General features: G+C 49.3%; 1 protein-coding gene across 2 annotated transcripts; it reads left to right on the top strand.

Annotated features, from left to right (window-relative positions):
• Nucleotides 1-558: 558 nt before the first annotated feature.
• Nucleotides 559-27288, top strand: LOC147161282 (FRAS1-related extracellular matrix protein 2-like). Of its 2 annotated transcripts, XM_086098754.1 has the most exons (23): nt 559-5602; nt 6222-6311; nt 10096-10266; nt 10716-10946; nt 13501-13626; nt 14859-15110; nt 16255-16404; nt 17164-17373; nt 17907-18104; nt 18550-18714; nt 18798-18980; nt 19746-20047; nt 20712-21015; nt 21197-21328; nt 21406-21653; nt 22742-22934; nt 23359-23484; nt 23557-23675; nt 23748-23882; nt 23945-24071; nt 25198-25385; nt 25452-25598; nt 25764-27288. In XM_086098754.1, the coding sequence occupies exons 1-23, from the start codon at nt 637-639 to the stop codon at nt 26226-26228; spliced, it is 9228 nt and encodes a 3075-aa protein (XP_085954880.1). In that variant the 5' UTR covers nt 559-636; the 3' UTR covers nt 26229-27288. The 2 variants fall into 2 exon arrangements, 1 of the variants encoding a protein (XP_085954880.1); XR_015097411.1 differs by lacking the exons at nt 25452-25598; nt 25764-27288 and having other exon boundaries at nt 23397-23484; nt 25198-25340.
• The last annotated feature ends 367 nt before the right edge of the window (nt 27289-27655 follow it).

The raw sequence follows: 27655 nt of genomic DNA, 5'->3' as shown, positions 1-27655 counted from the left end.
TCAAATTGCATTTAATTTTATCATTACTTCTATTTTATGTTATTCCATTTTTCACCTAAAGTGCTAGATTATTATTTTATATTATATTTTTGTCTTTAGATCACAATTGATTCATTCTAAAACGATACTGATCATTAATGCTTATAATATCCTGATGAATATAAATAATACAAAACTTTAGGCTCACCATCATCACATTTTAAATTGTCTTAACAATAATGTCTTTTGTCACTCAAGTAATTTATTCATGTGCGGCGCTTTCATTATTTCCCCAATTGTCCTCATTGAGTTTTGATGCTATCACACTCTGCTACGCTATAAGTTTAATAATAAATGATAAGAGTAACATTGTCTTTTGTAGGGGCTAGACCACGCCTCCTTTTAGTGAGTGACATGCGCGCTTGGCCAATAGGCTGCCAGGTAGGCGTGCGGGTCCTTCCGATGCTTGCGTAGGAGGGGAGGGGGCACCCCTCACTCACCCCCCCCCCCCCCCCCCCTTCTGAGTGCCTCAATTTAAAAGTGATGTGCGCCGCTCCCATACTGAGAGTGCCGGGACATCAGCTGGCGTGGACGCACGCACGCACGCACGCACGCCTGGAGTTTTTTCCTCGTTCTTTTTCCAGTCGTGTGGTTTTGATGCCCGGTGCGAACATGTTGTGCACGCTTGTCATCCTCTGCGTGTCAGCAGCACTCGTTGAGCTTCACGCGCAGCCGCAGCTTGACGCGCTGCGCTCGGAGCTCTCGGAGGACGCCATCCTGGTGGCCAACAACTGCATCCACGTGCCGCTGGGCCGGACCGTGTTTGTGGACCCGGTCAACGACCTGGTGGTGCAGACGCAGCCGGGAGACCGCTGCGGCGTGACGGTTCTGGACAATGACCCGCTCGCCCAGCGCCCCGGGCGCCTCTCGCCCAAGAAGTTCCCGTGCGACTTTGGTCCCAGGGATGTCACGTACACCCACTACGGGTCCGGGAGTCCGGCACGGGATCGGGTACGGCTGCAGTTGCGCTACGACGGCCGCGCCGAGACCGTGGTCATCCCGTTTGTGATGGTGGCGGAGGTCGTCTTCGCGCCGCTGGAGCTGCTGACCAAGAACTTGCCGCTGACTGTCAACCATCTGAGGGGTACCAGCGAGGCCATAAGCCGCAAGATCTTGGACTTCACTTACGACCGCAAGGGCTACAAGTGCGGGGTGACGTCGTTGACGGGTGAGAGCACCCCGCCCCGCTACGGGCGACTGCTGGATGGCGGGAAACTCTCCCAAAGGATGGACTGCGACGAGCTAACGCGGGCCGACATCCGCTACGAGCACACGTTCCAGGGGGCGTGCCCCAACCGGGACCACGTCCCCATGGTGCTGGATCTCCGGGACCGAGAAGGCAACCTGGTGAAGCAGGAGCATTTCCATCTGACGGTTCGAATTCGCGGGGGCCAGGAAAATACGGCGCCCAGGCCCAGCTTCGGGGCCATGATGATGATGGAGGTGAGCCAGTTCGTCATGACGGCACTAACGGCCGAAATGCTCGCCGCGGACGACGCCGAGGCAGACCCGAGGGAATTGGTCTTCAACGTCACCTTGCCGCCGTCTTACGAGGAGGGCTACATCGTCAGCACTGACGACCAGAACCAGCCCATCACCTCCTTCTACCAGCGGGACCTGCAGAATCTCAAGATCGCCTACAAGCCGCCCTCATTGGATGCCGATACCGAGAGAATCTTCCAGTTAGAGTTCGAGGTGGTTGACCCGCAAGGGGCTGTGTCGGACCCCTTTGCCTTCACGATCGTGGTGAAGCCCATGAACTCTCTGGCGCCGGTGGTGACCCGCAACACCGGTCAGCTGCTGTACGAGGGCCAGTCCCGTCCCCTGATGACAGGTCATAATCTGGAGATCGGCGACGCGCACAACCCGGAGGCGCTGAGCCTCACGGCGGTTGACGGGTTGCGCCACGGCAGCCTGCTGGTGCTGGGGTCCTACCGAGACAGCTTCACAGCCGCCGACCTGGCCGCCGGCGCTGTGGTGTACCGGCACGACGGCAGCGACACGCACAGTGACAACATCGTGTTTAAGATGACGGACGGAAAACATCATGTGGAGTTCCTCTTCCCCATCACGGTGGTGCCCACCGACGACGAGCCGCCCGTCATCAACGTCAACGCCGGGCTGGTCCTATTCCAGCGCCAGATGAGGTCCGTGTCGCCGCTCGCACTCAGCGCTGCCGATGTTGACTCTGAGGACTCCACCATTCAATTTACCGTGGTCCCTCCCTTTTCCACCATTGGCGCCTTCCTGCTGCGGCAGTCAGACGCCCCGCAGGACCCCTCCTTGTGGAAATTCAACTCGGATGACGAGGTTTATGAGATGGAGGTTCGAGAGTGGCCGCAGAAGGACATCACAGATGGGAAGCTGTTCTACAAGCACGTGGGGCCTCACAAAATCAACGCCGTCCTGGACCGGTTTGTCTTCACTGTCCAGGATGACAACGATCCACCTAATGAGTCAGCCCGGGCTGCATTTGTAATCCAGGTACTGCCCATCGACGATGTCCCACCTGAGTTCCACCCCGGGACCACCTTGCGGATGACGGTGGAGGAGTACAAGTTGACTCCGTTCAGCAAAGAAGTCCTGCGCTACACAGATTCGGACTCTGACGACCGCGACCTTAAATACACCGTGTTACAATCCCCGACGGACACCGACGAAAACCACCCGGTCGTCTTTGGTTCTTTGGTTCTGACGGACAGCCCTGATGTCGAAGTGACCGAGTTCACGCAAGCTCAAGTCAACCACCGCAAGATTGCGTACGGCCCGCCCGACACGGCGCTGGGCATCACGTGGCGCGTTGTGCAGTTTCGGTACGCCGTTGAGGACATGGCGGGGAACAGCGTGGAGGGCGCGTTCACCGTCGACCTCCAACCGGTTAATAAGCAGCCGCCGCAGATCACCAACGCGGGTCTTGCCGTGTTTGAGGGCGGCGTGCACGTCCTCACCCTCGCCGAGCTTGACGCCGTAGACGCCGACACTGAGAGTCAAACCATTACCTTCAAGCTCAGTCAGGTGCCGAAACACGGGACCGTCCGGGCGGCATCTGCCGACTTGCCTGAGAATGCCGTTTTCGGTCTGCAGGACCTCTCGGAAGGCAGGATTTCATACAGCCACGGCGGCGAGGAGACCGCCAGTGACGAGTTCCATCTGGAGGTCAGCGACGGCGTTCACGTTTTGAACGTGAAGGTCAAAGTCCGCGTCAAACCAGTTGATGACGAGGCCCCGACTCTGAGCCTCCCCGCCGGGACTGTCGGCTCTCGCATGGATGTTCTGGAAAATGGCGCTGCAGAGATCACCGGCAACGTCCTCCAAGGCCGCGACGCCGACGCGGACGAACTCCAGCTGACTTTCATCCTGGAGGACCCGCCAACCATTGGGGAGATCTTAGTTAAAGGCCTACCTGCGAGCAGGTTCACGCAGGCGGACGTGAATGACGGCGTGGTGGTCTACGCCCACACCGGCGGTGAGATCGGGCTCACCGCTCACCAGGACGGCTTCAATCTGACCCTCACGGACATGTCAGAGGATTGGACAGCGGGTGGCAATCGGGTCCAGCGGGTCCACGTGCGGGTCACTGTGCTCCCCGTGGACAGCCTGGCCCCCGAGGTCCAAGTCGGTGTGCAGTTCAGCGTCCTGGAAGGGGACAAAAATGCCATCGGTCCTCAGCACTTGGATGCTGAGGACATCGACACGCCTGTGGAAGACATCTTGTGCACCATCGTCGTGCAACCAAACACGGGCTACGTGGAGAACATCTCGCCCGCACCAGGCTCGGAAAAGTCCAGGTCGGGCACTGCCGTCAGCGCCTTCACCGTCGGCGACGTCCGGGCAGGGAATATATTCTACGTGCAGAGCATCCACAAAGGCGTGGAGCCAGCGGAGGACCGGTTCCGCTTCAGGTGCTCGGACGGCGTCAACTTGTCCGAGAAGCTTTTCTTTCCCGTCGTAATTGTGCCCACCAATGACGAGCCCCCGGAAATGTTCTTGAGGGAGATCGTCGTGATGGAGGGCATGAGCCTGGCGTTGGACTCGGCCGTGTTGAACGGCCGCGACGCCGACATGCCGGCCGGCGACCTGACGTTCGTCATTTCCAGGCCGCCCAAACACGGCGTCATTTTGAACCGGCTGCCCACGGGATCCATCCTGGCGAAGAACTTCACTCCGGAGGAGATCCGAGAGGCGCCAAGCATCGTATATGAGCACGACGGCTCCGAAACGAAGGAGGACAGCTTCGAGCTCATCCTGACCGACGGGAAGTTCTCGGCGCGGAAGACGGCGGCCGTCAATATCATCGCAGTCGACGACGAGACCCCCAGGATGCAAATCAACAACGGCCTGCAGGTGGAAGTCGGCGAGACCAAAGACATCGATGGCCAAGTCCTCAAAGCGACCGATTTGGATTCAGATGACAGTTCGCTCGCATACATCGTCCGTTCTGGACCCAGTCGGGGTCTCCTGCAGAGGAGAACCCACCTTGGGTCTGTGGAAAACATTACAAGAGGCTCAAACTTCACGCAAGCGCAAGTGGACGCGGGGCTTGTTTTTTACTCCCACAATGGCCAGGAAGGCGTCCGAGACTCGATCAAATTTGATGTGACGGATGGGATGAACCCGCTGATCGGCCGCTATTTCAGCATCGATGTGGTTTCCCCCGATGTGGTCAGCAAGGGCGTGTCCCTCACGGAAGGCGGCAGCGTCACCCTGACAACCGACCTCCTTAGCACCACCGATCTCAACAGCCCCGACGAGAACCTGGTCTTCACCGTCACCAGAGCGCCTGTGCGGGGCCGCCTGGAGTGCACGGGTGCCGGCGGGGTCCCCGTCGTGTCCTTCACGCAGCTCCAACTGGCCGGAGGCAAGATCTTCTACATCCGCACTGCAGACGAGGACGTGAGGAGGGACAGCTTTGAGTTTGAAGTCACAGACGGCTACAATCCAATCTTCAGAACCTTTCGAGTCTCCGTTCTGGACGTTGACAACAAGAAACCCGTGGTGACCATCAATGGTCTGCGCGTGACCGAGGGCCGCAGTAAACTCATCACGCCCTTTGAGCTCACCGCTGAGGACCAGGACACTGCGGAGGAGTTGCTCAAGTTCACCATCACGCGGCCTCCAGTCCATGGAGAAGTCTTGTATAACAAATCCAAAACCATCACCGTCTTCACCAAACAGGACCTCAACGAGAACCTCGTCAGCTATTCCCACGACGGCGCCGAGTCTCCGGAGGACTCCTTCTCCTTCACGGTGACCGACGGCACCCACTCTGACTTCTACGTGTTCCCGGATACCGTTTTGGAGACGCGCCGCCCTCAGACCCTGAAGATCGCCGTGGTGCCCGCGGAGGACGGCGTCCCGCAGATTGTGGTGAACGGGGGCGCTCCCACTCTGAAGACGCTACCCACGGGCCACCTGGGCTTCCTCGTCGGACCGAGGCACCTGAGGGCGGCGGACCGTGGCAGCGGACCGGCGGCGCTGGTGTTCCGGGTTACCACCCCGCCCAGGCATGGCTACCTGGTCAACAGGGGCCGTGGGAACGACTCTGTGGACAGCTTCAGTCAAGGTGAGCGAACCGCTACACGAGGGAAAATTCAACATTCGTACTCAAAGTCACTTCCTGTTCAGTTTTTGTTCTTGCTTCTAATTGGGGCTGCTTTTGCGCTTTTAGTGTTCAAACCAAAGCTTTTCCTGCTTGTTGCAAAAAATCATGATGACTGCTGATAAAAAATAATTAATAATTACATCTTTGCTTTTTTTGGTAGCTGTTAGCCTTTTGTTCTTTTTTTGGTGTCGTTGGACGTTTCTGTCAATAGAAAGAATCCAAAAGGAGCTTTAGAAGGAAAAAAACGTCTTTCTTGTTCACGCGCGTTGACTACAAAAAGAACACTTTTTAATTTCAGACTTCAATATTGAAAAAAATGTCGACTTTCTCCGAACCTTACAACTTATTATCTGAAAACGACTTTTATCTTTCAATATTTCGTCTTGTTATTCTTTTTTAAATGTTCCTTTCTTCTTGCAATATTGCATCTTTCTTTTTTATGACGCTGCTGTGGCGGATTCTCAAGTCCGTCAACGACCCCCCAGCCCCCCCCCCCCCCCCCCCCACTCCTCCGAGTGTCCCAACACTTTTGCCCCTGATGTGTATTTTCACTTTTGACACGTTGTTGTTTTTGTGGCAGCCGACATCGACGCTGTGAACGTGTGCTACGTCCTGCGCGAAGAAGAGAACGCCACATCGGACGTCTTTGGCTTCAGCGTGGACGATGACGGTACGAGCATGTCTTGCATTGGAAATCATCACTTGCACTTTTTAGGAAAATGTTATTTACATCAAAATGTGTCAAATTAGAAGAATCGAGTCGCAATATCGCTGCAATCTTTAAAAAACAAACAAACAAACAAAAACACTGTTAATCAATTCTTTATTACAGTAATTTAAAAAATGATAGATAAAAATTGTAAATATCACCAGAATTTTTTCAGTTTTTTTATTTTTATTTTAACGAATCTAGCTTTTTACTGTAAATCCTCCAAAAGTTAAGTAGGTCAAATCAATCTACTGCTAAATTGTGCACGTTCAAACGAATGACAGAAAAAACGGTACAATTTGCGCAGATTAAAACAAGACGAGCGAAAATCCCCAAACGTTGCGCTGGTCAACTCAAAGTGATGTCAATGTTTTCTGCTCCTTTTCACCCTGCACTGAATTGCACTGACGTGACGGCATCTTTTTCCCCTCAACCATGAAATTCACTTTGGTGAGGGTAAGATGGCGACTCGATGTGTTGCCTCCTTTTTTTTTTCACGTGTCGCTGATGCGTCGGGCCGAGGCACCGCAACCAAATTTAGGGGACGAGTTTGTTGTGGAGAGAAAAGCAAGATGGTCTCATGGATTGTCCTCGCCAGTTTTTCTGCACAAAATGAGGCTGGAGCTTTTCATCCCAAACGACGCTTGGAAAGCACTTTTGTTTTCTTGTACAAACGGCAAAATAAAAATGACCCCCCCCCCCCCCCACCCAAAAAAAATGGTTGATCGTGGCAAATGCAAATTGGAGATGAAATCCAACGTGTTCATCCTCTCGCGTCCGACCGCTTCAATGTCGTAAACAAACGCGTCTGCTCGTCGCTGAAGACTTCCGATGTCCTTTTTTTGCGTTCAGTTTTGTCTTTGAAGTTTCCTAAAACAATTTTTGGAAAACGTGAGATTTTGGTGAGGATGAAAACAAATGTCACGTTCATCAAACCCTTCAAATAAGAAACGACATCCGTCTCACGTGGACTCCAAATTGTCTTTGATGTTTTGGACTCGTATTTCCATCATGGCTGTCCGCTGCATGTTCCATCATTCCGCACCAAACTTGGGAACATTTGCGTCTGGCTTTCTGTTGTTCTTTCTGATCGCGTCAAAAAGAAGAAAAGATGAGAACCGAGTCGCGCCCAACTCCTTTTGAGCCCTTCCCGCCATTGTGGCGAGGAAACGACAAGCGTGTACCTGCGGGGCCAGCCACCCTCGTCTCCTCCGCCTCCGTTCTCTCATTAGCCTGAACGCTAGCTCGCCGCGAGCTAACGGATCTTTGGAGCCTGCGGCGCCGCCGGCACCTTCTGCTTCATAAGAGCAAGAAGAAAAGAAAAGGAAAGAAACATCAGTCGCTGCCAAGGTGGACTTCGTCCGTGTCACATTTTCTTTGCCTTAAGTATCGGTGGCCGGTATCGGCAGCCTCCACAATATGGATCCCTTCAAATAAAGCTGGTATCGCCCGATATACGTTACCCGGTATCGGTACTCACCCATTCCGAGAGGACATAACAAACAAGTTGTGTGGCGATGGCCGCCGTCCCTTTGAAGGCGTCCAGCAATAATTCATATTTGGCTGCCATTTGGAGCATCTTTCATTTATATTTCATCACAAAGGCGACAAAGTGATTGCTCATTTGCATCTTCATCCTCCCAGGCCATGAAAAAAAGATATTCCAAAAAAAAGCACCGCGGGAGTCGTGCGCTCTCTTTGCATTTGCGGCAGCGTCTTCATAAAAAACGTCAACCTGCGGCGGCTCTTTTGCGGCAAATTAAGGAGTTGACGAGCAAATGTCAGCCTGCGGCAGAACGCAGCCTCGACGGATGTTGCCGTGCACACGCGCTGCCACGCGGCCCCCGAGGGGACTTTGCGGCCCCCGCGAGCGTCGCTCCAGGTGCTGCAAAAACCCGAGCATCATGAAAGGCCTCGCCACAATTTTGCTCGCGACTGCAGGAAGTCAGCATTTCATCATCCGCTGAGCCGAGGGGGCCGCACTCCTTTTAGTTTCCCCTAGGGTGCGCTCACGTGACCCCCCCCCCCCCCCCCCGGCAAGGCTCCGACCCCTCGGAAAAACAGCTACGTTGCGCAAAACGTGTCACTGATGTTTTATTATCAGACTCTTTATTTTTCTTTATTATTTGTGGAATTTTTCAGACAAAAGATGCGGCTCGATCTGACTTGAATCCGATTTTTTATTTGTGGGAATTCCAAGTTTCCACGGCGACGCAATTCCCAAAAAGTCCCATTGGAATGAATGGAGAAAGGGGGGGTCCACAAATCAAGCACCTTTTTCCAAACCGCGCTGCGCGCGCGTAAGATGGCCGCGACTTTTCGCTCATTTTGACTTGATTTCAACAGGAAGTGACCCGGAAGTGGCCTAAAATCAACAGGAAGTGACCTGTTTCCACCTCGCAAGAGTCAGCAGTCCCATTCAAAATTTCGGCGGAAATGTTTCGAGTTTCCCTCGCGAACGACTCGAATGACTTCAGGGCGGAGATTCACAAAATGCGCACGAAATCTTATGAGGATTGTTGTTGTTTTTGGGAAGATATTTTATTATGACAGCTAATGCACGCATTTTTGAAAAATATGAAGCAATCTAAGATCTTATGCAACGTACAGAAATTTGTTTGTTAAACAGATAGCTTTTTTTTTTTAGGAAAACAAAATTAGAATGGCAGCTAGTATACGTGTTTTCAAAATGTATTTAAAAAAAATTAAATTAAATCTTCCAAATTCACGCATTGTAAATAAAATCATGGGTGACTTTTTAAAGTAAAAAAAAAAAAGGTTTGCTTTTTTGGGGGGGAAACAGTTTTCGCAAATTATATAACAATTTTAAATCTTCAACATTTGCACAATGTAATGAAATTAATTTAAAAAATAAATACATTCATACATGATTTTTTTTTACTGAATAAAAAAAGTTGCTTTTTTGGGGGGGGGCTGTTTATTTTGACAGCTAATGTACACATTTTTGTAAATCATAAAACAATTTAAAATCTTTAAGATATACGCAGTTTAAATAAATTCAGACGTGACTTTTTTTAAGTAAAAAAAAAAACAATGCCAATTTTTCAATTAGGTTGCTTGTACAGTATCATAAGCATAAGTATGAGTTTTTTTGCAAATAAAGACATTTTACCAGCTTTGCCAAACCCGACCATCGCGACTTCCAGGAAACATTCAAAAAAAAATATTCTTCTCGCAACCTCGCGTAAATCATGCGAACGTCAACATTCGTGAGTCAAAGCAAACACATTTTTGACTAAAAATCACGCTTGGATAAATCATTTGTATTTTTATGATTTACTTTTTGAAAGCCAATAAACACGTTAAGTTTACAAGACAAATAATGAATGAAAAGAAACATCCTTTCTTTTTGAAGCTCCAACACGATGAATTATGAATGCGTGTGCGTGTAAGTGTCAGCGACATGCTTCCATTATGTATAACACAGATTTCCGCTTGACCTGTCTGAAGGGTTGCAATGCATTGTGGGTAAAAGAGAGAAAAAGCAACAGAAGATGAAAAGAAAAAAAAAAGGCAAAGCAGACTTGAAGTGTCGCGAGGTGAAAAGTTCAACAAAGCGCAGGCGAGAATGTCAACGGCGATTACGTGCTCGCCAAAAGCGGACAACTTGTGGCACACACAGTGGGAAAAAAAACAAAATAATAATAATAATAATGATGCACTCACACAAACACAAGCCAGCAGTTTGCAAAAGTGGATGGTTGAATTGCGTTTGTATTTTCAGCCGGCAACAGCTTGACGGGCCAACGCTTTGCCGTCAACTGGTGCTGGATCTCGCTGGAGAAGGACTTCTACGTGGTGGACGAGGACGAGGACGACGGCGAGGACGAGGGCGACGCCTTCGTGGAGGTGGTGCTGAGGCGGAGGGGCGACCTGAGCGGAACCTCCTTCGTAGGTGCGCAAAAACATCCATTCCATTCTGTTTCGGTGACCTTTCCTCACGGCTCTCCTTTCCTGTCCTATCACGACATCTCACGCTTTCAATTGACTTGTCCACCAATCAGGGATTCGCTTTCATGAGCCCTCGGTCAACTTTGACTTGCATGTTAATGAGCAACAAATTAGCGTTAGCCGTGATTAGCATAGTACTGTTTTGAAACCCTTTCCCTCCCTCCATTCTTCTTTCCCTCCTTCCTAAGTCGCGACCTTCTACCGTCATCTTCCCGTTGAACGTTTAAAATTCCACAATTGGTGTTTGATGTCTCGCGATATGAGACAAAGAAGACGATTATTTCCTTTGGTAAAAATCTTCTTAAAAGGCTTTGCGGCGCAAATGAATCCGACCCTCGGCGGGATTTGGCAAACCCGCAAGTCTCAATCTTCTTCTGCCGGCGTTCTTTCCAGGAATCGGCACTGAGGACGGCGGCGCCAAGAAGGACCGAGACTTCCGGCTCAAGGCCCAGAGGCGGGTCCAGTTCAACCCGGGCCAGACCAGGGCCACCTGGCGGGTCCGGATCCTCGCGGACGGCAAGCACGAGAGGGCCCAGACTTTCCGCGTCCTTCTGTCGGAGCCCGTCATGGCGGCGTTGGAATTCCCCGCCGCCGCCACCGTGGAGATCTTGGACCCCCGTGACGGTGAGGACGCGAGAAAGAAATGATCCATTTGGAGATCCAAAAATGGCTAAAGGCTAACTGAGATAGAAGCTAACCAAAGTCAAAAGCTAAGACGAGAAGCTAACTGACGGAAGTTTAAAAAGAAAAAGCTAAGAGGTCAACGCTAGCTCGGGCTAATGCAGAGCCCACCGAGAGTCTCGCGTCACCCACTGGCGAACCCTTTTTACGCAGCATACGAATGATTGGGATCAAAGGGCATCAATTCCGGAAAACGAAAGCCAAGACAAAAACGGGGACAAAATTGAGATGAAAACAAATGTTGAAATCCTCCGATATCGAGGAGTAAGTAAGCGTTTGGAATCATACACTCGTTTCTTGCTTCTTCACTCGATGATGTCAAAGCACTACTTTTATATTAGCCTGAGCACATTTTCCCCCCCAGTGGAGAACACAGAACTCGACTCGAAAATGCTCATCTTGCTATCGAGCTGATCTGAAGCGTTTCCCAACACAGCCCAAAAGTCTGTCAGCGTCGTTTCGCACTTCAACATCAAAAGTACAGCAGACAATAAGAAAGAGAAAAAAAAATGGACACTTGGAGATGCTTTTTAATTGAAGACAACGAAGCGTTGAAGCTCAGAGTCGTCGCGTTGCGGGCCGAGGCCGATCTGCAATGGCCGCCCTCCGGACGTTCGCCGCCGCCGAAGCCGAAGCCGAGTGACGCCTCTGTCGCATTTGACAATCTTCACAGGATAGCCAGTAATGAAGTCACGGGGGAGACGAAGTCGGACGCCGCGAGGATGATGAAGAGCGCGCGTGTCCACGGGAAGGAACATCAGCTTGCACGCTCGCCACCCGAAAAAAAGAAAACATCCAAAACATTCGGCTCCAGAGAGCGAAAAGATGAAGGACGGCGTTCACTTGAAGACGTTTCAACTTGGAGCCAAAAGTGCTCCGAGCACAGACGGAAAAAAATGGAGGCCGAGGGAGGCGACATAATAGCAGCTGCTGCATTGAAAGTACATCAAGTCGTCATGGGAGGAGGAGGGCGAGGGGGCGGGGTCACAAACTTTTGGGCTCCAAAGAATAAATGTTATTCAAAAGCGCGCCAGCTGAACAAAATGGGGTACATGCCACGGAGGAGGCGGGACTTCCTGTTTTTCCCACAGCAGCTTTGTTTCCGTTTCCTGTTTGCGACGTGTGGGCCGCGTCCCATTTCGAGCGCTTCCGCCTTTGTGCCCCTCGGTTGCGCGTTCCCGCCGACGGGTGCGCGCGTGTCCGTCCGTCTCGGTTGTCCCCAGCGTTTCAGAAAAGTCCCGCGATGGCCGTGCGAGTCGGAACGTGGCCGGAAACGACGCTGATGCGTGAAAGTCGCAAGTCCGTGGCATCTCGAACCCATGACCTCCCAGTGACATTTTTTTTACTCGTAATGCCGCAATATTACGGTAACAAATTCACATTTTTATAAAGAAAAAATATCAATATTGTGGTGCCGTTTTTTTTTTTAAATGGAAAGTAGTAATATTCTGATGTTGAAGTCGAGGGAAGGAAGTCATATTTTAACAAGAGAATTTCAAAATAAAAACTAAATTCAACTTTTCTTTCATAATTGTAAACCTTTATTTCCTGGAAACGGCTGGAACATTTATTATTATTATTGTTATTGATGTGTGTATTTGTTTTATGCAAGGACGTGTGCTTTGAATTCTGTTCCCGTCGGACGTCTGCAAGCCGGTCCAAACTGAGACATGACAATCTGCCGTCAACTGCCTCACCGAGCGCCATTTTGTTTCCCCCCCCTCCCCCGCTGACGAACGGAAAAGCAAGACGAGGGTCCAACTGGGAATTCTTCGTCTTGTAAATGTCAACCATGTTGATGTTATGCGCAAAGACAAAATAAATAAAAAATGTCATCCGTCACAAAGCGTCTCACGCCTCCTCGTCTCGATGATCTTTTAGCAGCGTTAGCTTGTTCGTGACTTTGCTTTGAATTCAACGAGCTCGACCCAAATAGCAGATCAACGTTCCGATTGGCTTTCATTTCAATGACGTACTTTTTAAACTTGAATATTGTTTGGCTTTCTCCAGAGTTGACTCGAATCTCTATTAGCTTTTAGCGCAGTTAGCTCATTGGTATTTTTAATTTTTTTTAAAAAAGGTTGTGAAATGAAATGAAGGAATAAAAGCTCTCTTCAGCTTGCGGCGACATCGTAAGCGAACGTAAGCGAACGTAAGCGAACGTAAACGAACGTAAGCGAACGTAAACGAACGTAAGCGAACGTAAACGAATGTAAGCGAACGTAAACGAACGTAAGCGAACGTGTGCCCTTTGCTTGCCCTCCTTCAACCCTCATGAAATATTCAACGTGACAGCGCTGTTTTCTTCACGGAGGTGAACTTGACCCACTTGGCTAAAAAGCAGCACCAGTGTGAGTGTGAGTGTGTGCCCCCCCCCCCCCCCCCCGACCCCCCATCTTCACTCGACCGTCTCAGCAGTCATGTTGTAAATGCCATTTTATTATTATGACTATTATTATTTGGATAAGGACCCCAAAAATGATTATTTTCCTTCCAGAGTCGAGCGTCTTCTTCCTCGAACCCGTGCTGTCGGTGCAGGAGGACGTGGGACATTTGTCCGTCCCCGTCCGCCGCAGCGGCGACATCAGCGAGGAGCTGACGGTGCTGTGCTACACGCAGCAGGGTATGAACTCTTAACGCCTCACCTCATATATTCGGAGTCTTCTTATTATTCACGACAACACGGGGGGGGGGGGGCGCGGTGGGGGGGCTGTTCATTGAAAGCAGCATGCTACTAATTTGCATATTGCCTCAAATAAGGTCCCCGGCATGTGCATGAATAAATGCCTCACCTCAAATAGACGCCACCATTTCCTTTACTTTGCATGTCATCACTAAATCAACAGCGTTTGTGTCGTAAGAAATTATTTGATGGCTTTGGTCAATTACAATACAAATGTGAATTTTGTCCCCCCAAAATTATATGATTAATAAAAATTAAAAAAAAACATGTTGTAAATAAAAGCTTACATTCTTTGAAATAAGGGCAAAATTGTTGAAAAAAGGTAAATAAATCAAATCTAATATAAAAAGGACCGAAAATAAGAAATACCGTTTTGTTTTCTAATGCTCGTTTATCGGATGTTTTGTTGCTGTTGTTTTGTGTAATACAAATAGTTTCACTTTTTTTATGAAAACTCGATCAACTGAAAGCTTCAAAAAAAGAAAAGCGTTTCTTGGAATAAAATGTCAAATCCTTCCATGTTAATTGGAGTTTGCGTGCACTCGCAATGCGGTCTTGAAATGTGCTGAAAACGCAGCGAGACATCCGAAAGCGGCGGCGAAAGCGGCGGCGAAAGCGGCGGCGAAAGCGGCGGCGAAAGCGGCGGCGAGAGCGGCGGCGAGAGCGAGGCTGTCATTTGGCGGGAAAAGTCGCTGAAAGGTCAATCGCGCTGACAATCAGCCGATTAGCAAAGCACCTTGTTAAGCGTGACATTTGGCTGTTGGCGCGCTCATCATCATCATCATCATCATCATCATCATCATCATCATCATCATCATGACGCGTCTCACCCTCGAGATGGAGATGAGATGACATCATCTGTGTTACGATGTTTCTCCTTCGTGTTGTCGCATTTTTCGACCGACGTCAATTCCGCAAAACAGACACAGACACGACAATCGGATCACGTTCGAGTCAAATGTGAACCCTGAACCGACAAGACAATTAAAACAAATAAAAACCTTGCATGCCTGAAGGCGCACGTTTTTATGTGAAATATTGTTTTACGATCATCAAATGTTTGATGATCGTGTGCACGCCGAATATTTAGTGTTTGGACGAAACCGAGTTCGCCGATGATTTTGTTGGCCGTCCTCATGAATTCCTCGTCGCGTCTCTTGCTTTCCCGCAAGGCTCCGCCACGGGCACGGCGCCCGCCGGCGTCCCGTCCTCCTCGGACTACGTCTCGCGTCCGCAGGAGCGAAGCAGCTTGCTTCGCTTCGACAGGGGCGAGCGGGAGCAGGCGTGCCGCGTGCTGCTCATCGACGACCCGCTGTTCGAACCCCCCGAGAGCTTCAACGTCAGCCTGTCGTCGCCCGCGGGGGCCCGCCTGGGACCGCGCTACCCTTCCGTCAGGGTCACCATCCTGGAGGACCCGCACGACGGTAAAGCGGCCGCGTGGCTCGCTGCTTTTCACGCTCTTGTTTGCCATCGCAAGATGCAAATGTCCAAATGTTTCAAAGTTACTCAAACTCAAATGGAGTCGTTCGTTGAATCAATTATTCATTAAGAATTTTTATGTATTTTTATGTATTTATTAATGACGTTGTCTTTCATGTTTCTCTTTGTCAAATAATATCATACATTTGCTTTCAGGCTTTATTTTGAAATGCTGTTCATCTCAACGGAAGAAGGAAGCTCAAACAGTCGTTTGAGAATTGGAGTTGACTTGATTGCGCAAGACTTTGTGCAAACGTGACTTTTTTTCTCGCGCTTGACAAACACGCCAGACATTAAAACAACTCAAAGTAACACGAAAACTAATCAAACTAAAGTCAACTGAAGCATTTTGAAGAAAAAAAACGAACAAACCTGCTCTAAAAAGTAATTGAACCGAACTGAATTTTAAAACCAAATTAAAACAATAAAAACGAAGAAGATACTAAACTATTATAACCCGCTGACGGAGGACATTTTAGCCGGGACGGCGCGCGCGTTCCGATATGTCAGGTGTGGCAAAAGGTTGCCTTCCATTTGGAGTTTCCACGCTGAGTGTGAAAATAACGCAATGAATATCGAAGTCATGCGATTGAACGGAACCGCTGAACGCATCTTCGTCCTGCGCGGCGCCGAGAAGACGTAAAAAGATCACAAGGCGGAAAACAGTCAGCGTGTTTGAAGCTGACAGTTGATGGCGGGAAAGCGAAGAGGGCAAAATGAGACACAGATATTTTTGGGATATGTCAAATTTGAAGGAATAAGCGAGCGAGAGAGAGAGAGAGAGAGAAAGATCAACGTTTCCTCCTGACGCTTTTTTTGGCACTTGAAAGCATCGCGCGTGATGAAGACGCCGCCGCAGAAAAGCGTCACTTCAAAAAAGACCTTCCGCAGTCTGGAGGTGGCGCCGCGTGTGTTTGTGCGCGCGCATCTGCAACTGTGACACACACACCAAAACACACACACGAGTGCAGCTGACGCAACATGCCTAAGTACAAAAAAGGACTGGTCGCTTGTCCATCCTCGGCAAGGCACGCGTGTTCAAACAACCGACTGGTGGAAATGTTTGTCTTGTGTTTGCGTGACCTTCAGCTCCGGTCTTCTACTTTGGCGAGAAGGATTATCACTTGGACGAGAGCGACGCCTTTTTGGAAGTCCAAGTGTTCCGCACCGGCAGCGACCTTTCCAAACCCGCCAGCGTCACCGTCCGCTCTCGTAAATCCGAGCCCGTCTCGGCGGAAGGTGAGACCTCGTCTGGTTGACGTTCGTCAACTCGTATATTCATCCTTCCTTCCTTCCTTCCTTCCTTCCTTCCTTCCTTCCTTCCTTCCTTCCTTCCTTCCTTCCTTCCTTCCTTCCTTCCTTCCTTCCTTCCTTCCTTCCTCCCTCCCTTCCTTCCTTCCTTCCTCCCTTCCTTCCTTCCTTCCTTCCTTCCTTCCTTCCTTCCTTCCTTCTTTCCTTCTTTCCTTCCTTCCTTCCTTCCTTCCTTCCTTCCTTCCTTCTTTCCTTCCTGCCTTCTTTCCTTCCTTCCTTCCTTCCTTCCTTCCTTCCTTCCTTCTTTCCTTCCTTCCTTCCTTCCTTCCTTCCTTCTTTCCTTCCTTCCTTCTTTCCTCCCTCCCTCCCTTCCTTCCTTCCTTCCTTCCTTCCTTCTTTCCTTCCTTCTTTCCTTCTTTCCTTCTTTCCTTCCTTCTTTCCTTCCTTCCTTCCTTCCTTCTTTCCTTCCTTCCTTCCTTCCTTCCTTCTTTCCTTCTTTCCTTCCTTCTTTCCTTCCTTCCTTCCTTCCTTCTTTCCTTCCTTCTTTCCTTCTTTCCTTCCTTCTTTCCTTCCTTCTTTCCTTCCTTCCTTCCTTCCTTCTTTCCTTCCTTCTTTCCTTCCTTCCTTCCTTCCTTCCTTCCTTCCTTCCTTCCTTCCTTCCTTCTTTCCTTCTTTCTTTCTTTCCTTCCTTCCTTCCTTCCTTCCTTCCTTCCTTCCTTCCTTCCTTCCTTCCTTCCTTCCTTCCAGCTGGGCTGGACTACGTGGCCGTCAATCAAAACCTGGACTTCGCTCCGGGCGTGAGCGCGCTGACGTTCCAGGTCCACATCCTGGACGATGTGGGAAGACCCGAGCTGGAGGGACGGGAGACTTTTGATCTGGTCCTGCGCATGCCGGTCAACGGCATCCTGAGAGAACCGGCAAAAGTCACCGTTTCCATCAATGACTCCGTGTCCGACTGTGAGTCACCAAATGTGCCCCGCCCACTCATTGTTCGTATCGATTTATCGACGCCTCCGTGACGTCATTGGTTGGGTTTCCATGACAGACGTTTTTATTCCACTTTTCAAGAAATGCACAAATAAACCTAATTGGAAACGCTCGCCGTTAGAAAAGGGGCCAAAAATGTGCCCCAAAAATTTACGCTTGGGGGTTGTGGATTTTGAAGCGGATCGAAAAAAGGAAAACGCAAATTTTGGCTCTGGAAACCGGTTTTGCGAATAAACGCTGACAAGATCGGACACACGTGGCACGTTTGGCCGGATTTGACGTCACGCGTACGTTTGTCGTCCCAAAGCAATGGCGGACGATAAAGCGAAGTACGTCCCTTTTACACATTTTCAGTCAATTTGCTTCACAAATTCGAAACATCTGGACGCCAACCCGACCTCTATAGTAAGCATTTGAAAAGATCGTTTGGCTATGGTAAGAGGTCGGGTTAGCGATTGACGGGTTTGACGCGCCTGCGCCAAAGCACTTCCTGTGTTCGACAGTACCCAAAGTGCAGTTCCAGGAGGCGGTCCACTTTGGCGAGGAGGACCGGGGCCAGCTGGCGGCGATGGTGCGCCGCAGTGGCGACCTGCACTTTGCGACCACCGTGCGATGCTACACCCGGCAGGGCTCGGCGCAGGCCGCGCGCGACTTTGACGAGCGGCCCAACACTGACGCGTCCGTTCTCACCTTCTTGCCTGGTATTTTTATTTTCTGCCTTTATTCCTCCTTTTTTACCTCAATATTCTAAATATAGCAGAAGCGAGCATCATCAGTACGGACGTAACCGTATCCAAACATCACGGTACGATAATTAGCACCACGGTTTGGCGATACAAAAAAAGGTCACAATGTTGTAAAAAAAAAAAAAAAAGCTCATATTTTAAAAATCACACACACAATATTGTGCTTTTGTACATTACAGCAATGACAAATATGATAAAATATGATATCTATATATAAGCAAGCACACATTGAGTTCCGCCACATATTGACTCACTTCACAATCATATTACGTTCCCTTCATCTGATCATTAGCGTGGATTTTGAACATAGAAGGGCCAAAACAGGCCTTGTGAAAATTAAACTGCACAAAAAATACAGCCACCAGAGGGTGCTAGTCGTGCCACCACATTTTGTTTCCAGGAGAGACAGAGAAGCCCTGCGTCCTGTCGCTGGTGGACGACTCGCTGTACGAGGAAGAGGAAGAACTCCGGTTGGTCCTTGGGAGCCCAAAAAGTGACTCTCCGTTTGGTGCCTTGCTGGGGACCCTGAAGGAGACCTTGGTGAAAATTAAGGACACGGCGGACAGTAAGTAAGGTCAAGATACCCGAGCCGGGATTGGCTGCAAATGACTTCTGCCAGTGGATTTTCTTCTCTCCGCCCTCCTTCAGAGCCCATCATTCGGTTTTCCCAGACCGCGTTCAGCGCCAGCGAGCCGACGGAGGCGGGCGGCGCGGCGGCCGTGCGGATCTCCGTGGTACGACTGGGCGACACCTCCGCGGTGTCCGTCGTCCGCGTGCACACCGAGGACGGTTCGGCCGTGTCGGGGGAGGACTACCGCCCCGTGTCCCGAGGTGGGTCCTCGTCGTCTTTGGTCCGCAAACCCCAAGGAAACCGTTGTTGCCGTTACATGGCGCGGTTGTTGCCGGCACTTGCCTGGAAATCACATTTGGCTCGTCGATGAATTGCTTCAACTCCCCCGCATGATGTTGACGTCTTATGAATAGTGATGATGATGATGATGATGATGATGATGATGATGGCTTTGACTTTTATCAACTCATGAAAAAAGTATTTCGGGTTTTTACAGCTCTGCCAACCCACAATGAGGTCACCGAGTGTGCTGTTAAGTCCGGCAGCTGCCTCGTTTTCAAAAGTCAGTTTTTTATGATGGGGATTTTTGGTGTGATTTTTAAAAAAAAATTGGTTAAAAAAAAAATGTTTATGTCCAAAGTATTGGAAAAAAAAAATTGAGGGGGGGTGATTTTTGTATTGATTTTGGATTTTTTGGGGTGTTAAAAGTCTCTTTTTTTTTTAATGGGGGGGGGGGGTTCTTGAGGGTGTTTATGTGTGGCTTTCTTTTCATTTCCTACCTCCGCAACTCATCGGAATACTTTAGTCACGTGAAATGAGGCTCGCTCACGGGAATGCGGGAATGAATGAACGAGGCTGTTGTGGATTGATTCGCTGATTTCTCGTTTCATCCTGACCTGGAGGGGAAAGGAAAGGCATCTTCTCAAGTCGACCGCAGGGTCGTGTCATATTTCATTGACCTTCAGTAGCCTTTATGCTCTTTTTGGTAAGATGAATCCTGTCCACGCGCACGCGTGCGTGTCCAGACATTGTGTTCAAGCAGGGCGACAAAGAGCACCTTGTCCAGGTGGAGGTTCTGTACGACGGATGGGCCGAGACGAGGGAAGCCTTCACGCTGCACCTGAAGCCTGATACCAACATGGCGGCCGAGACGCGGGCCACCAAAGCCACGGTGTATATCGAGGAGGCTGACGTCACGGCTGACGTCACGGCTGACGTCACCTTCCCCTCGCTGCCTCACGTGGTCTCGCTGCTCCATTACCACCACGCAGACGCCACCCACGGGGGCCCGCGGCCGCCTGCCGGCTACCCTGTCGTCTGCGTCACCGTGAGTTCACCTGCACTCATGGCGTGGACACGGTGTGTGCGTGTGTGTGTGTGTGTGTGTGTGTGTGCGCGCGCGCGCGTGCAGCGTGTGCCTGCCACCCCTCAGGGAGCAGAAATAAAGTGTTCTTGTCAGAATGGAGCCTCTGAGTGTTTCCACCTGCAGGCCTCTGAGACGCTTCAAAGCTTTTCGAATCACGTCTGGCAGCGTTCTAAATTTAGACGCTGCAAAAACTGGGCGAAAACGCGTCCCCTTATCGCGCTTCTTCCTTTGCACCCTCGCCATATTGTGGATTTTCAAGCAAACAGAAACTGTAGTAAACGCAACGTGCTGGTCGTACTTTGTGAACTGACGGTGGTCGGCGCTTGTTAAGTTCTCTGCCTCCATCTAGTGGCCAAGTCTCCGAATCGCACTAAGATCAAGCGAGCGACGGCCCGTTACTTGAAAAACTCGTTCATTGAGGCCCTTGTGAGTCAAGGCACCACCTGATTTATGAGTTTTTTGGTCTTCATTTTGTATTTATTTTTGCGGGCGAAATTTCCATAAGCTTAATGATGAATGAATGACGGGAAACATCATCAACAGGCTAACAAATAGCAGATAGGCAGAAATAGAAATTGTTGTCACAGTGTTAAAACCTTTAAGCAACCCCCCCGCCATCCCGCAGGCCTGCAACACCCGCTACCCGGACTACGACCAGACTGGCCCCCTCTGCGTCGCCGAGCGTATCAACGACACCCTGACGCGCTACCGCTGGCTCGTCAGCGCCCCCGTCGGGCCCGGCGGCGCCAGCGCCCCCATGCGAGAGCTTGACTTGGACACCTTCTTCCCGTCCTCCAAGGCCGTCACGCTGGACTCCGCCTACTTCCAGGCAGGTTCGCGGGTCCGGTGCGCCGCCCGGGCCGTCAAGTCCAACGGCGACGAAGGCCTGGAGCTTCGCAGTCCCGCTGTCACCATCGGCCGGGAGGAAGGTCAGGCGCACTTTGTCTTTGCGATTTGAGGCCCGTCATGCAGTCGACTAAATATAGCGATTTGAAATGAGAACTTTTTTCTTCTTCTTGTTTTTGTGGGGAGGTTGGAATTGATGACTTGCATTTGCTCGTTTCTCAAAGCGCCGCTGTGGTGACGTTACTGTCTTTCCTTCTGATCGAGGTATGTGCCCGCCACGCCAAGTCGCCGCGGTGGGCGCCGAGCCTTTCTCGGCCAAGATGCGCCACGCGGGCGCCGACGACCCCGAACATCCCAACCTCATCAAAGTGAGCGTCACCGTGCCGCACGTGGCCGGTAGGTGGCGCCACGTGTCTACACAGCATACGCGTGAACGCGTGCGTGTATATTCCCGTGTCCGTGTCCTTGCGCAGGCACGCTTCCGTTGATTTCCACGCGACCCCTCAGCAACTTGGAGCGGACCCCGAGTCGTGACGGCACCCGGGCGGGCGAGCACCGATGCTCCAACTTGCCGGACTCGGACGAGGCCCTGCGCGGGACGGCGGCGTTGAACTTCTACCGCAACCTGCGGCCGGACGGCTGCCTGTGGGAGTTCAGCAACTTCTACCGCATGTCCGAGCTGCTCGCCGACTGCGGCGGCACCGTCGCCGCTGACGGACAGGTGACGACCCGTTTGCTCGACTTTATGTAACAACTCTCCACGTTGAACGCATTTGCTCCCCAAAACGTATAAATACGTTCTACTTTTAATGTTTGAAGTAGCTTCCATGTTTTTATAGCAATAGAACCCAATATTGTGTGGGCCTCGCAAAAATCAGTCCAAATCCAGCAAGACCGCCGGGAGCGAAGGGGGTTGCTTCAGTCAAAATGGCTGCCAGTCAATGAGTGAACAGCCATTACAAAAATAGGATTATATTGCTATTATTGTTATTAATAGTAGTAATGCAGCTTTAATATAATATTAATCATTCGTTTTTTATTAACACTGTCCAAGAAACAAAATGAAGACAAAATATTAACGTATATTAATTAAATTTGTATTAATTTTAATAATGTAAGCATTTTCAATCCATTTTTCAAAATGTTTTGATTGTTTAATCAGAAGTTGGCATAAGGGCATCAAGTTGATTCATTTCTTATTGATTTTGTTGAATGTTGAATGAAACTTTTTTTTATCCCTGGAAATGTTTTATTTTCAAAGGTGAGCGTAAAGTTGAGTTATTAATTTCTGTAAATGAAATGTTAATTTGATAATTTGATTATTATTTTGTTTTTTTGTTCATTTGTTTTCATTTATTAATTTTTTTTTCAATCAAATTTAATTAAATGGTTTCATTTATTCAATATTATTTATTTTATTTTAATTATTATTATGAGCTAGAGAAAACTTTTTTGATTTCAATGCATTTTTTTGTTGATTGTTTGTTTTTTTCAGTTTTCTTTTTAGAATTTCATAAAATAAATATTGTGGTGATTTGAGTGTGATAGTTATTTATTGATTTAATTGTATCTTTTTTCTTTTTGTTTCTGAGATTTAATATTGTTATTGATAATTAAGAATTTGTATATTATTAGCTGTTTTTTTTAATAGCACTAGTTCAGGTCATTTCAGAGACAAATTATGGATGGACGTATGAAGAGTATGTCCAGGTGACATCTCGCGGTTTTTGTTTCAAGCGAAAGGTCCTCAGTCCCTCAATTCCGCCTTTCAGGTATCACTTAGAAGTCCACCTGTGTTGTTGTGTTCAGGTCGTCAACGTGGCGCAGTCGTACGTGACGGTGCGCGTGCCCCTCTACGTGTCTTACGTCTTCCGCTCGTCGGCGGGCGCGGGCAACTGGACGCACTTTGACCTCCGCTCCGAGCTGCGACTCACCTACGTGTACGACACCGCCATCTTGTGGCGGGACGGCATCGGCAGCCCGCCGCAGGCTCGGCTGCGCGGTATGGCCAAGAAAAAGTGGACGCGAGTTAGCAGCATGCTACTTGTTGTCAAAGTCTACTCCTGAATCCGACTCTAGTGCTTTAGAAGTGTTACTAGTAGCACGATCGAGACGTTCACACGATGTCTGTCTCGTCGTCTGTCCCGTCGTCTGTCTCGTCGTCTGTCCCGTCGTCTGTCCCGTCGTCTGTCCCGTCGTCTGTCCCGTCGTCTGTCCCGTCGTCTGTCTCGTCATCTGTCTCGTCCTCTGTCTCGTCCTCTGTCTCGTCGTCTGTCTCGTCGTCTGTCTCGTCCTCTGTCCCGTCGTCTGTCCCGTCGTCTGTCCCGTCGTCTGTCTCGTCCTCTGTCTCGTCGTCTGTCCCGTCGTCTGTCCCGTCGTCTGTCCCGTCGTCTGTCTCGTCGTCTGTCCCGTCGTCTGTCTCGCAGGCTCGCTGTATCTCACCAGCATGCGCATCAACCGGCAGGGACGCCTGGTGGTCAACTTCCGCACCAAAGCTCGCTTCAGGGGTCTCTTTGTCCAGTCGCACGCTGCAGGACGTCTTCAAGGATCCGGTAAGACGGACTGGTCGCCGGCCGTCTATATGAACAAAGAATGGCCAGCGAATGTCCCGTGTGTCTTGTCAGGGACGTCCGCGGTGATGAGCGCGGACCACCCCGGTCTGACGTTCAACCTGAGCTTGGTGAGGAGCGAGCCCACCTTCGACCAGCCCGAGCAGCAGTGGACCTTCACCTCCGACTTTGCCGTAAGTATGCGAGCGCCGCCGCCGCCGCGCGCACGGCCGCTCCGCGCGCTGACAATCCGCCATGGGTCGCAGGTCCGAGAGTACTCGGGGGCCTACGCCGTCGCGTTGCTCCCCTGCGCCGCCTCCCGGAAGGCGGAGTATTCCGTACCGCCCGCGTGCAGCCCCGCAGAAGCGGTGGCCTTCGATGTCCAAATCCGATTCCAGCAAGTAAGGCCGATTGGAAAGGTTTGTCTTGCGTCGCTATGCTAAGCGTTAGCGTGCGTGTTCAGGTGAGCGACCCTGTTGCTGCGGAGTTCAGTCTGAACGCGCAAATGTTCCTGCTGCCTAAAAGAAGTTGGTGGCTCTCTGACGACTACGTCCGCTTCAGCCAGGAGAGCCACGTTGCCTTTTCCGAAGGTAAACACACTTGCGGTGTCCCCCAAAGCTCCATTTTAGGCCCCGCGCACCTCCATATTAGCAATTTGCAACACCGAAGCTAATGTGATACCGATCTGCTAATAATTGATAGAAAACGTTCTCTGTTTTCGGCTTTCTTGCAAGAGATTTTATTTAGAAATTTCTAAAGTCATTTAGGACCCTTACTGAATCAAAAGTGGTCTCCAAATGTGCCCTCCTGGACTCATTTCAACTTATACAAAAACAGTGTTTACAGAAAATAGTCTCCCCCTCTTGCCTCCTGTCCTTGTGGGAAGAGATACAAAAACAGATCATAAATCTTCAGCTCATATCTTAGTCCACTCCAGATGTAGGAAAATAATTGGTCCCGGCACTTCCTGGACCGGATAATTTATGGACAGAAACTCTGCTTGCACTTCCAAACATTACTCCTTTAGATAAGAACAGAAACCTTACTCGACATTTCTTTCCCAGGGACTAAACAAAGGCACTATACACGAGTACAATTGAATAAACTGTTTTGTTATTATTACACAGCTCTAACTAAAATCAAAACGGTTAAGATATAAATTGAAACAGTAAAAAATGTTCACAATGTTAACATAATACATCCACGATACATATCAAGTTGCAACACGATACAATACGATTCACTTAAGTTTCGATGCCATACGATACGATTCGTTCGATTTCATCTGATTCGATCCGCTACGGCATCTTTCAATTCACTCGCAATTATGACGTGATGCAATTCGATTGGACTCAAATAGAACACAATTTACTCCGATTACCTCACAATGCGATGTGTTCCAATTCATGCGATTGCATTTGAATTTGAAACAATTGAACACAAAACAATTCTATTCCCTTCTGCTACAATATGACATCGTTACGCCGATTATGATGTCGTTCCATTTGAGTCACTTCAATCGGGACACAAATTTAATACATTTTACTCACAACAATTTGATTCGATTCAGTACAATAACAATGCAAAAAGATGCACTCCCGCAAAAATGTGATAACATACGAGTCATGCAATATATGGCAATTATGATTTGTTACGATTCTCCCCCTAATTAGTAGGATATGTTATGATTCACTCACGATCTGCTGCCCCCTGCAGGTGACACCATATACGGCCGCGTGACGGTGGACCCGGTACAGAACCTCGGAGATTCTTTCTCCTGCGGCATCGAAAAGGTTTTCCTGTGCAGCGGAACCGACGGCTACGTCCCCAAGTACAACCCCGCCCACTTTGAATTTGGCTGCCTGGCCGATTCGCCGGCGCTGCTCTACAGATTCAAAATCATCGTAAGGGAATTTCCTCAACGATTTGGAAGCCTTGAAGTGTTTGGGATCGTTTTCATTGTCCTGCAGGACAAAGACCGGCCGGAGACCCGAGCGCGCGGTTTCTGCGACGTGGATTTTAACGCCGTGCTGGCGACGGACGATCCGTCCGCCGCAGCGCTCGTGAGGCAGCCCGGGTCCGACGGATTCAAGATGGACTCCCGGGCCATGTTCCAAGTACAGTTTTGCACCCGCTCATTCGCTGCTACACAATTTGCCAAATATTTCTTTCCTTATTAATTGGAGTACTGTCATTATTTTCTCCCGTTTATTTATGATTCTGATATTATTTCATTCCAATTTGTGTTTGTTAACATCTCAAACGTGCATGTTTTTGTTGAGGTGGCGTCGGGACACCAGTGGTACATTCACACCATCTACACGGTGCGCTCCACGCGAGGCGCGGGGAAGCGCGGCCCGGAATCCCGCCGTCACGCCTTCACCTCCATGGGAGGCCATCGCGTCCGCAGATCCGCCCCGGGTCCCCTCCCCGAGGCGGCGGCGGACATCGGCCCCGGCGACAACCGCGGCACCAACATCATGCACGTCGCCCTGGACCGCGCCAAACCGCCGTCGGCCGCGGGCGGGATGACGGGCGGCGGGGGCGGGGAGGAGGGCGTGGCGACGGGGGCTCTGGTGGGCGGGCTGCTCCTGCTCCTGCTCCTGCTCCTGACGGGCGGCGTCCTGACGCTGGTCGTGCGGTCCCGAGGCAAGGGCGGCGTACGGGAAGTCGTCAAAGGGTCGCTGAGCTCGGAGGCCATCTTGGTGGTCAGGATGCAGCATTGCCACGACGGCGCCGAGGTTTGACCCGCATCCAAGAAATGTCATCTTTTTTTACTTGGGACTTCGTAGACGCATTTTCAACAGTACGATGCGGTGGTACGAGGGCCACGCCCCTAAGGGAAAGCATCATCATCATACGACGACAATCAAGTCACATGATTTCAAGAAAATTTAAAAATTAATTTCAGTCAAAATCAATCAGAATCGTTTTTTTCAAGTAAAAAGACGAGATGAAAGGCCTTATTTTATATGAAAAAGTTGTAATATTACATTGTCAACATTAATAAAATGATTATAACAACGGAAGTCAAAATTTCAAGGAGGAAGTTGCTTTCTGTAAAATGTGGTCTTTTTTACGTGACACTTTTTACAAGACAAGAAGTTGGAATGATATTAAATTTGAAGTTAATATGAAATAATATTACATTTGAAGTTTCATGAAAATACATTTTCAAAACAAAGTTGGAATATTATTAAAAAATCTAAACCATAAGGGAGAAAAAAATATATGTTTCTGTAAACTTTTAACTGGTGTAGAAAACAATCTTTTTAATTCAGGAATATGCAACACTTTTTGAAAAATATGACTTTAATTAGCTGGAATTAGCCAGTGGTGGAATTTTAAAACAAATTGTTTGAAAAATGGTAATATGCCACATGGACTGCATTTATTACAAGATGTAAGATCAAAAACAACATTTGTTGCTTCATTCAATCTCTTGTTTACGTTTTGTACGTCACATTTAAAACGGATTGTTTTCCGAATATGTATTTTTTCTTGTTCTTGTGACGTAACACACCCAAGTAGAAGCTGCTGCAGTTATTGTAAACATTCTAAGCATGTAGAACTTCGATCATCAAAAGGTTTGTTTGGTGATCCGAATTGCTGCGGCAGGCTCATTTGCATATGTGTATTTCTTGCCCCCCCCCCCCCATGCAAATCCAAGCTATGCAATGTCATGTACAGTTGACGTCTTAGCCACGCACGATCCTCGCGTACAAGCCACAATCAAACTTCAAATTCACTTTGTGTTTTTATATGAATGTGTTTAAAAAAAATGTCTTTATCAGATTAAATATGGACGTTTCGCTTGGAGGATGTTGTCATTGCACTACTTTTACATTACGTTCTTTAGAAGCATACCATTTTGATCATTTCCTATTTAAAGATTGTTTTTCTTATTTTATGATTGTCTATTAGGGTACACAAAGAAATGTTTTATTATTAATTGCGCCTCAACAATGGATAGGCAAAATACAATATATATATATATTGGGGTCATTCCAAGAAAAAAACACTGTACATAAAGTAAGCATAACATTTGACATAAAACAATTACGAACGGAAAAAAACGGTCTTTCTGTCTTTAAATCCAATTTTAAAGCTTAAATGATTTCTCACACTGCACTCCTCCCCGTTGCGTCTTTGGCACCACCCCCCCGGCTTGTGA

This window comes from Leptonotus elevatus, chromosome 16 (genome assembly GCF_054856555.1).
Source record: "Leptonotus elevatus isolate MCC_2025b chromosome 16, RoL_Lele_1.0, whole genome shotgun sequence".
Lineage (NCBI taxonomy): Eukaryota > Metazoa > Chordata > Actinopteri > Syngnathiformes > Syngnathidae > Leptonotus > Leptonotus elevatus.
Note: the sequence above shows the minus strand (reverse complement) of the source record. Positions and strands in the feature narration are given on the sequence as shown.

Coding starts and splice junctions, on each gene's coding strand:
- LOC147161282 (XM_086098754.1), top strand. CDS start 637: ATGCCCGGTGCGAACATGTTGTGCACGCTTGTCATCCTCTGCGTGTCA. Junction 18,105..18,549: donor CGTTCTCACCTTCTTGCCTG/GTATTTTTATTT, acceptor TTTTGTTTCCAG/GAGAGACAGAGAAGCCCTGC. Junction 18,981..19,745: donor CTACCGCCCCGTGTCCCGAG/GTGGGTCCTCGT, acceptor GTGCGTGTCCAG/ACATTGTGTTCAAGCAGGGC.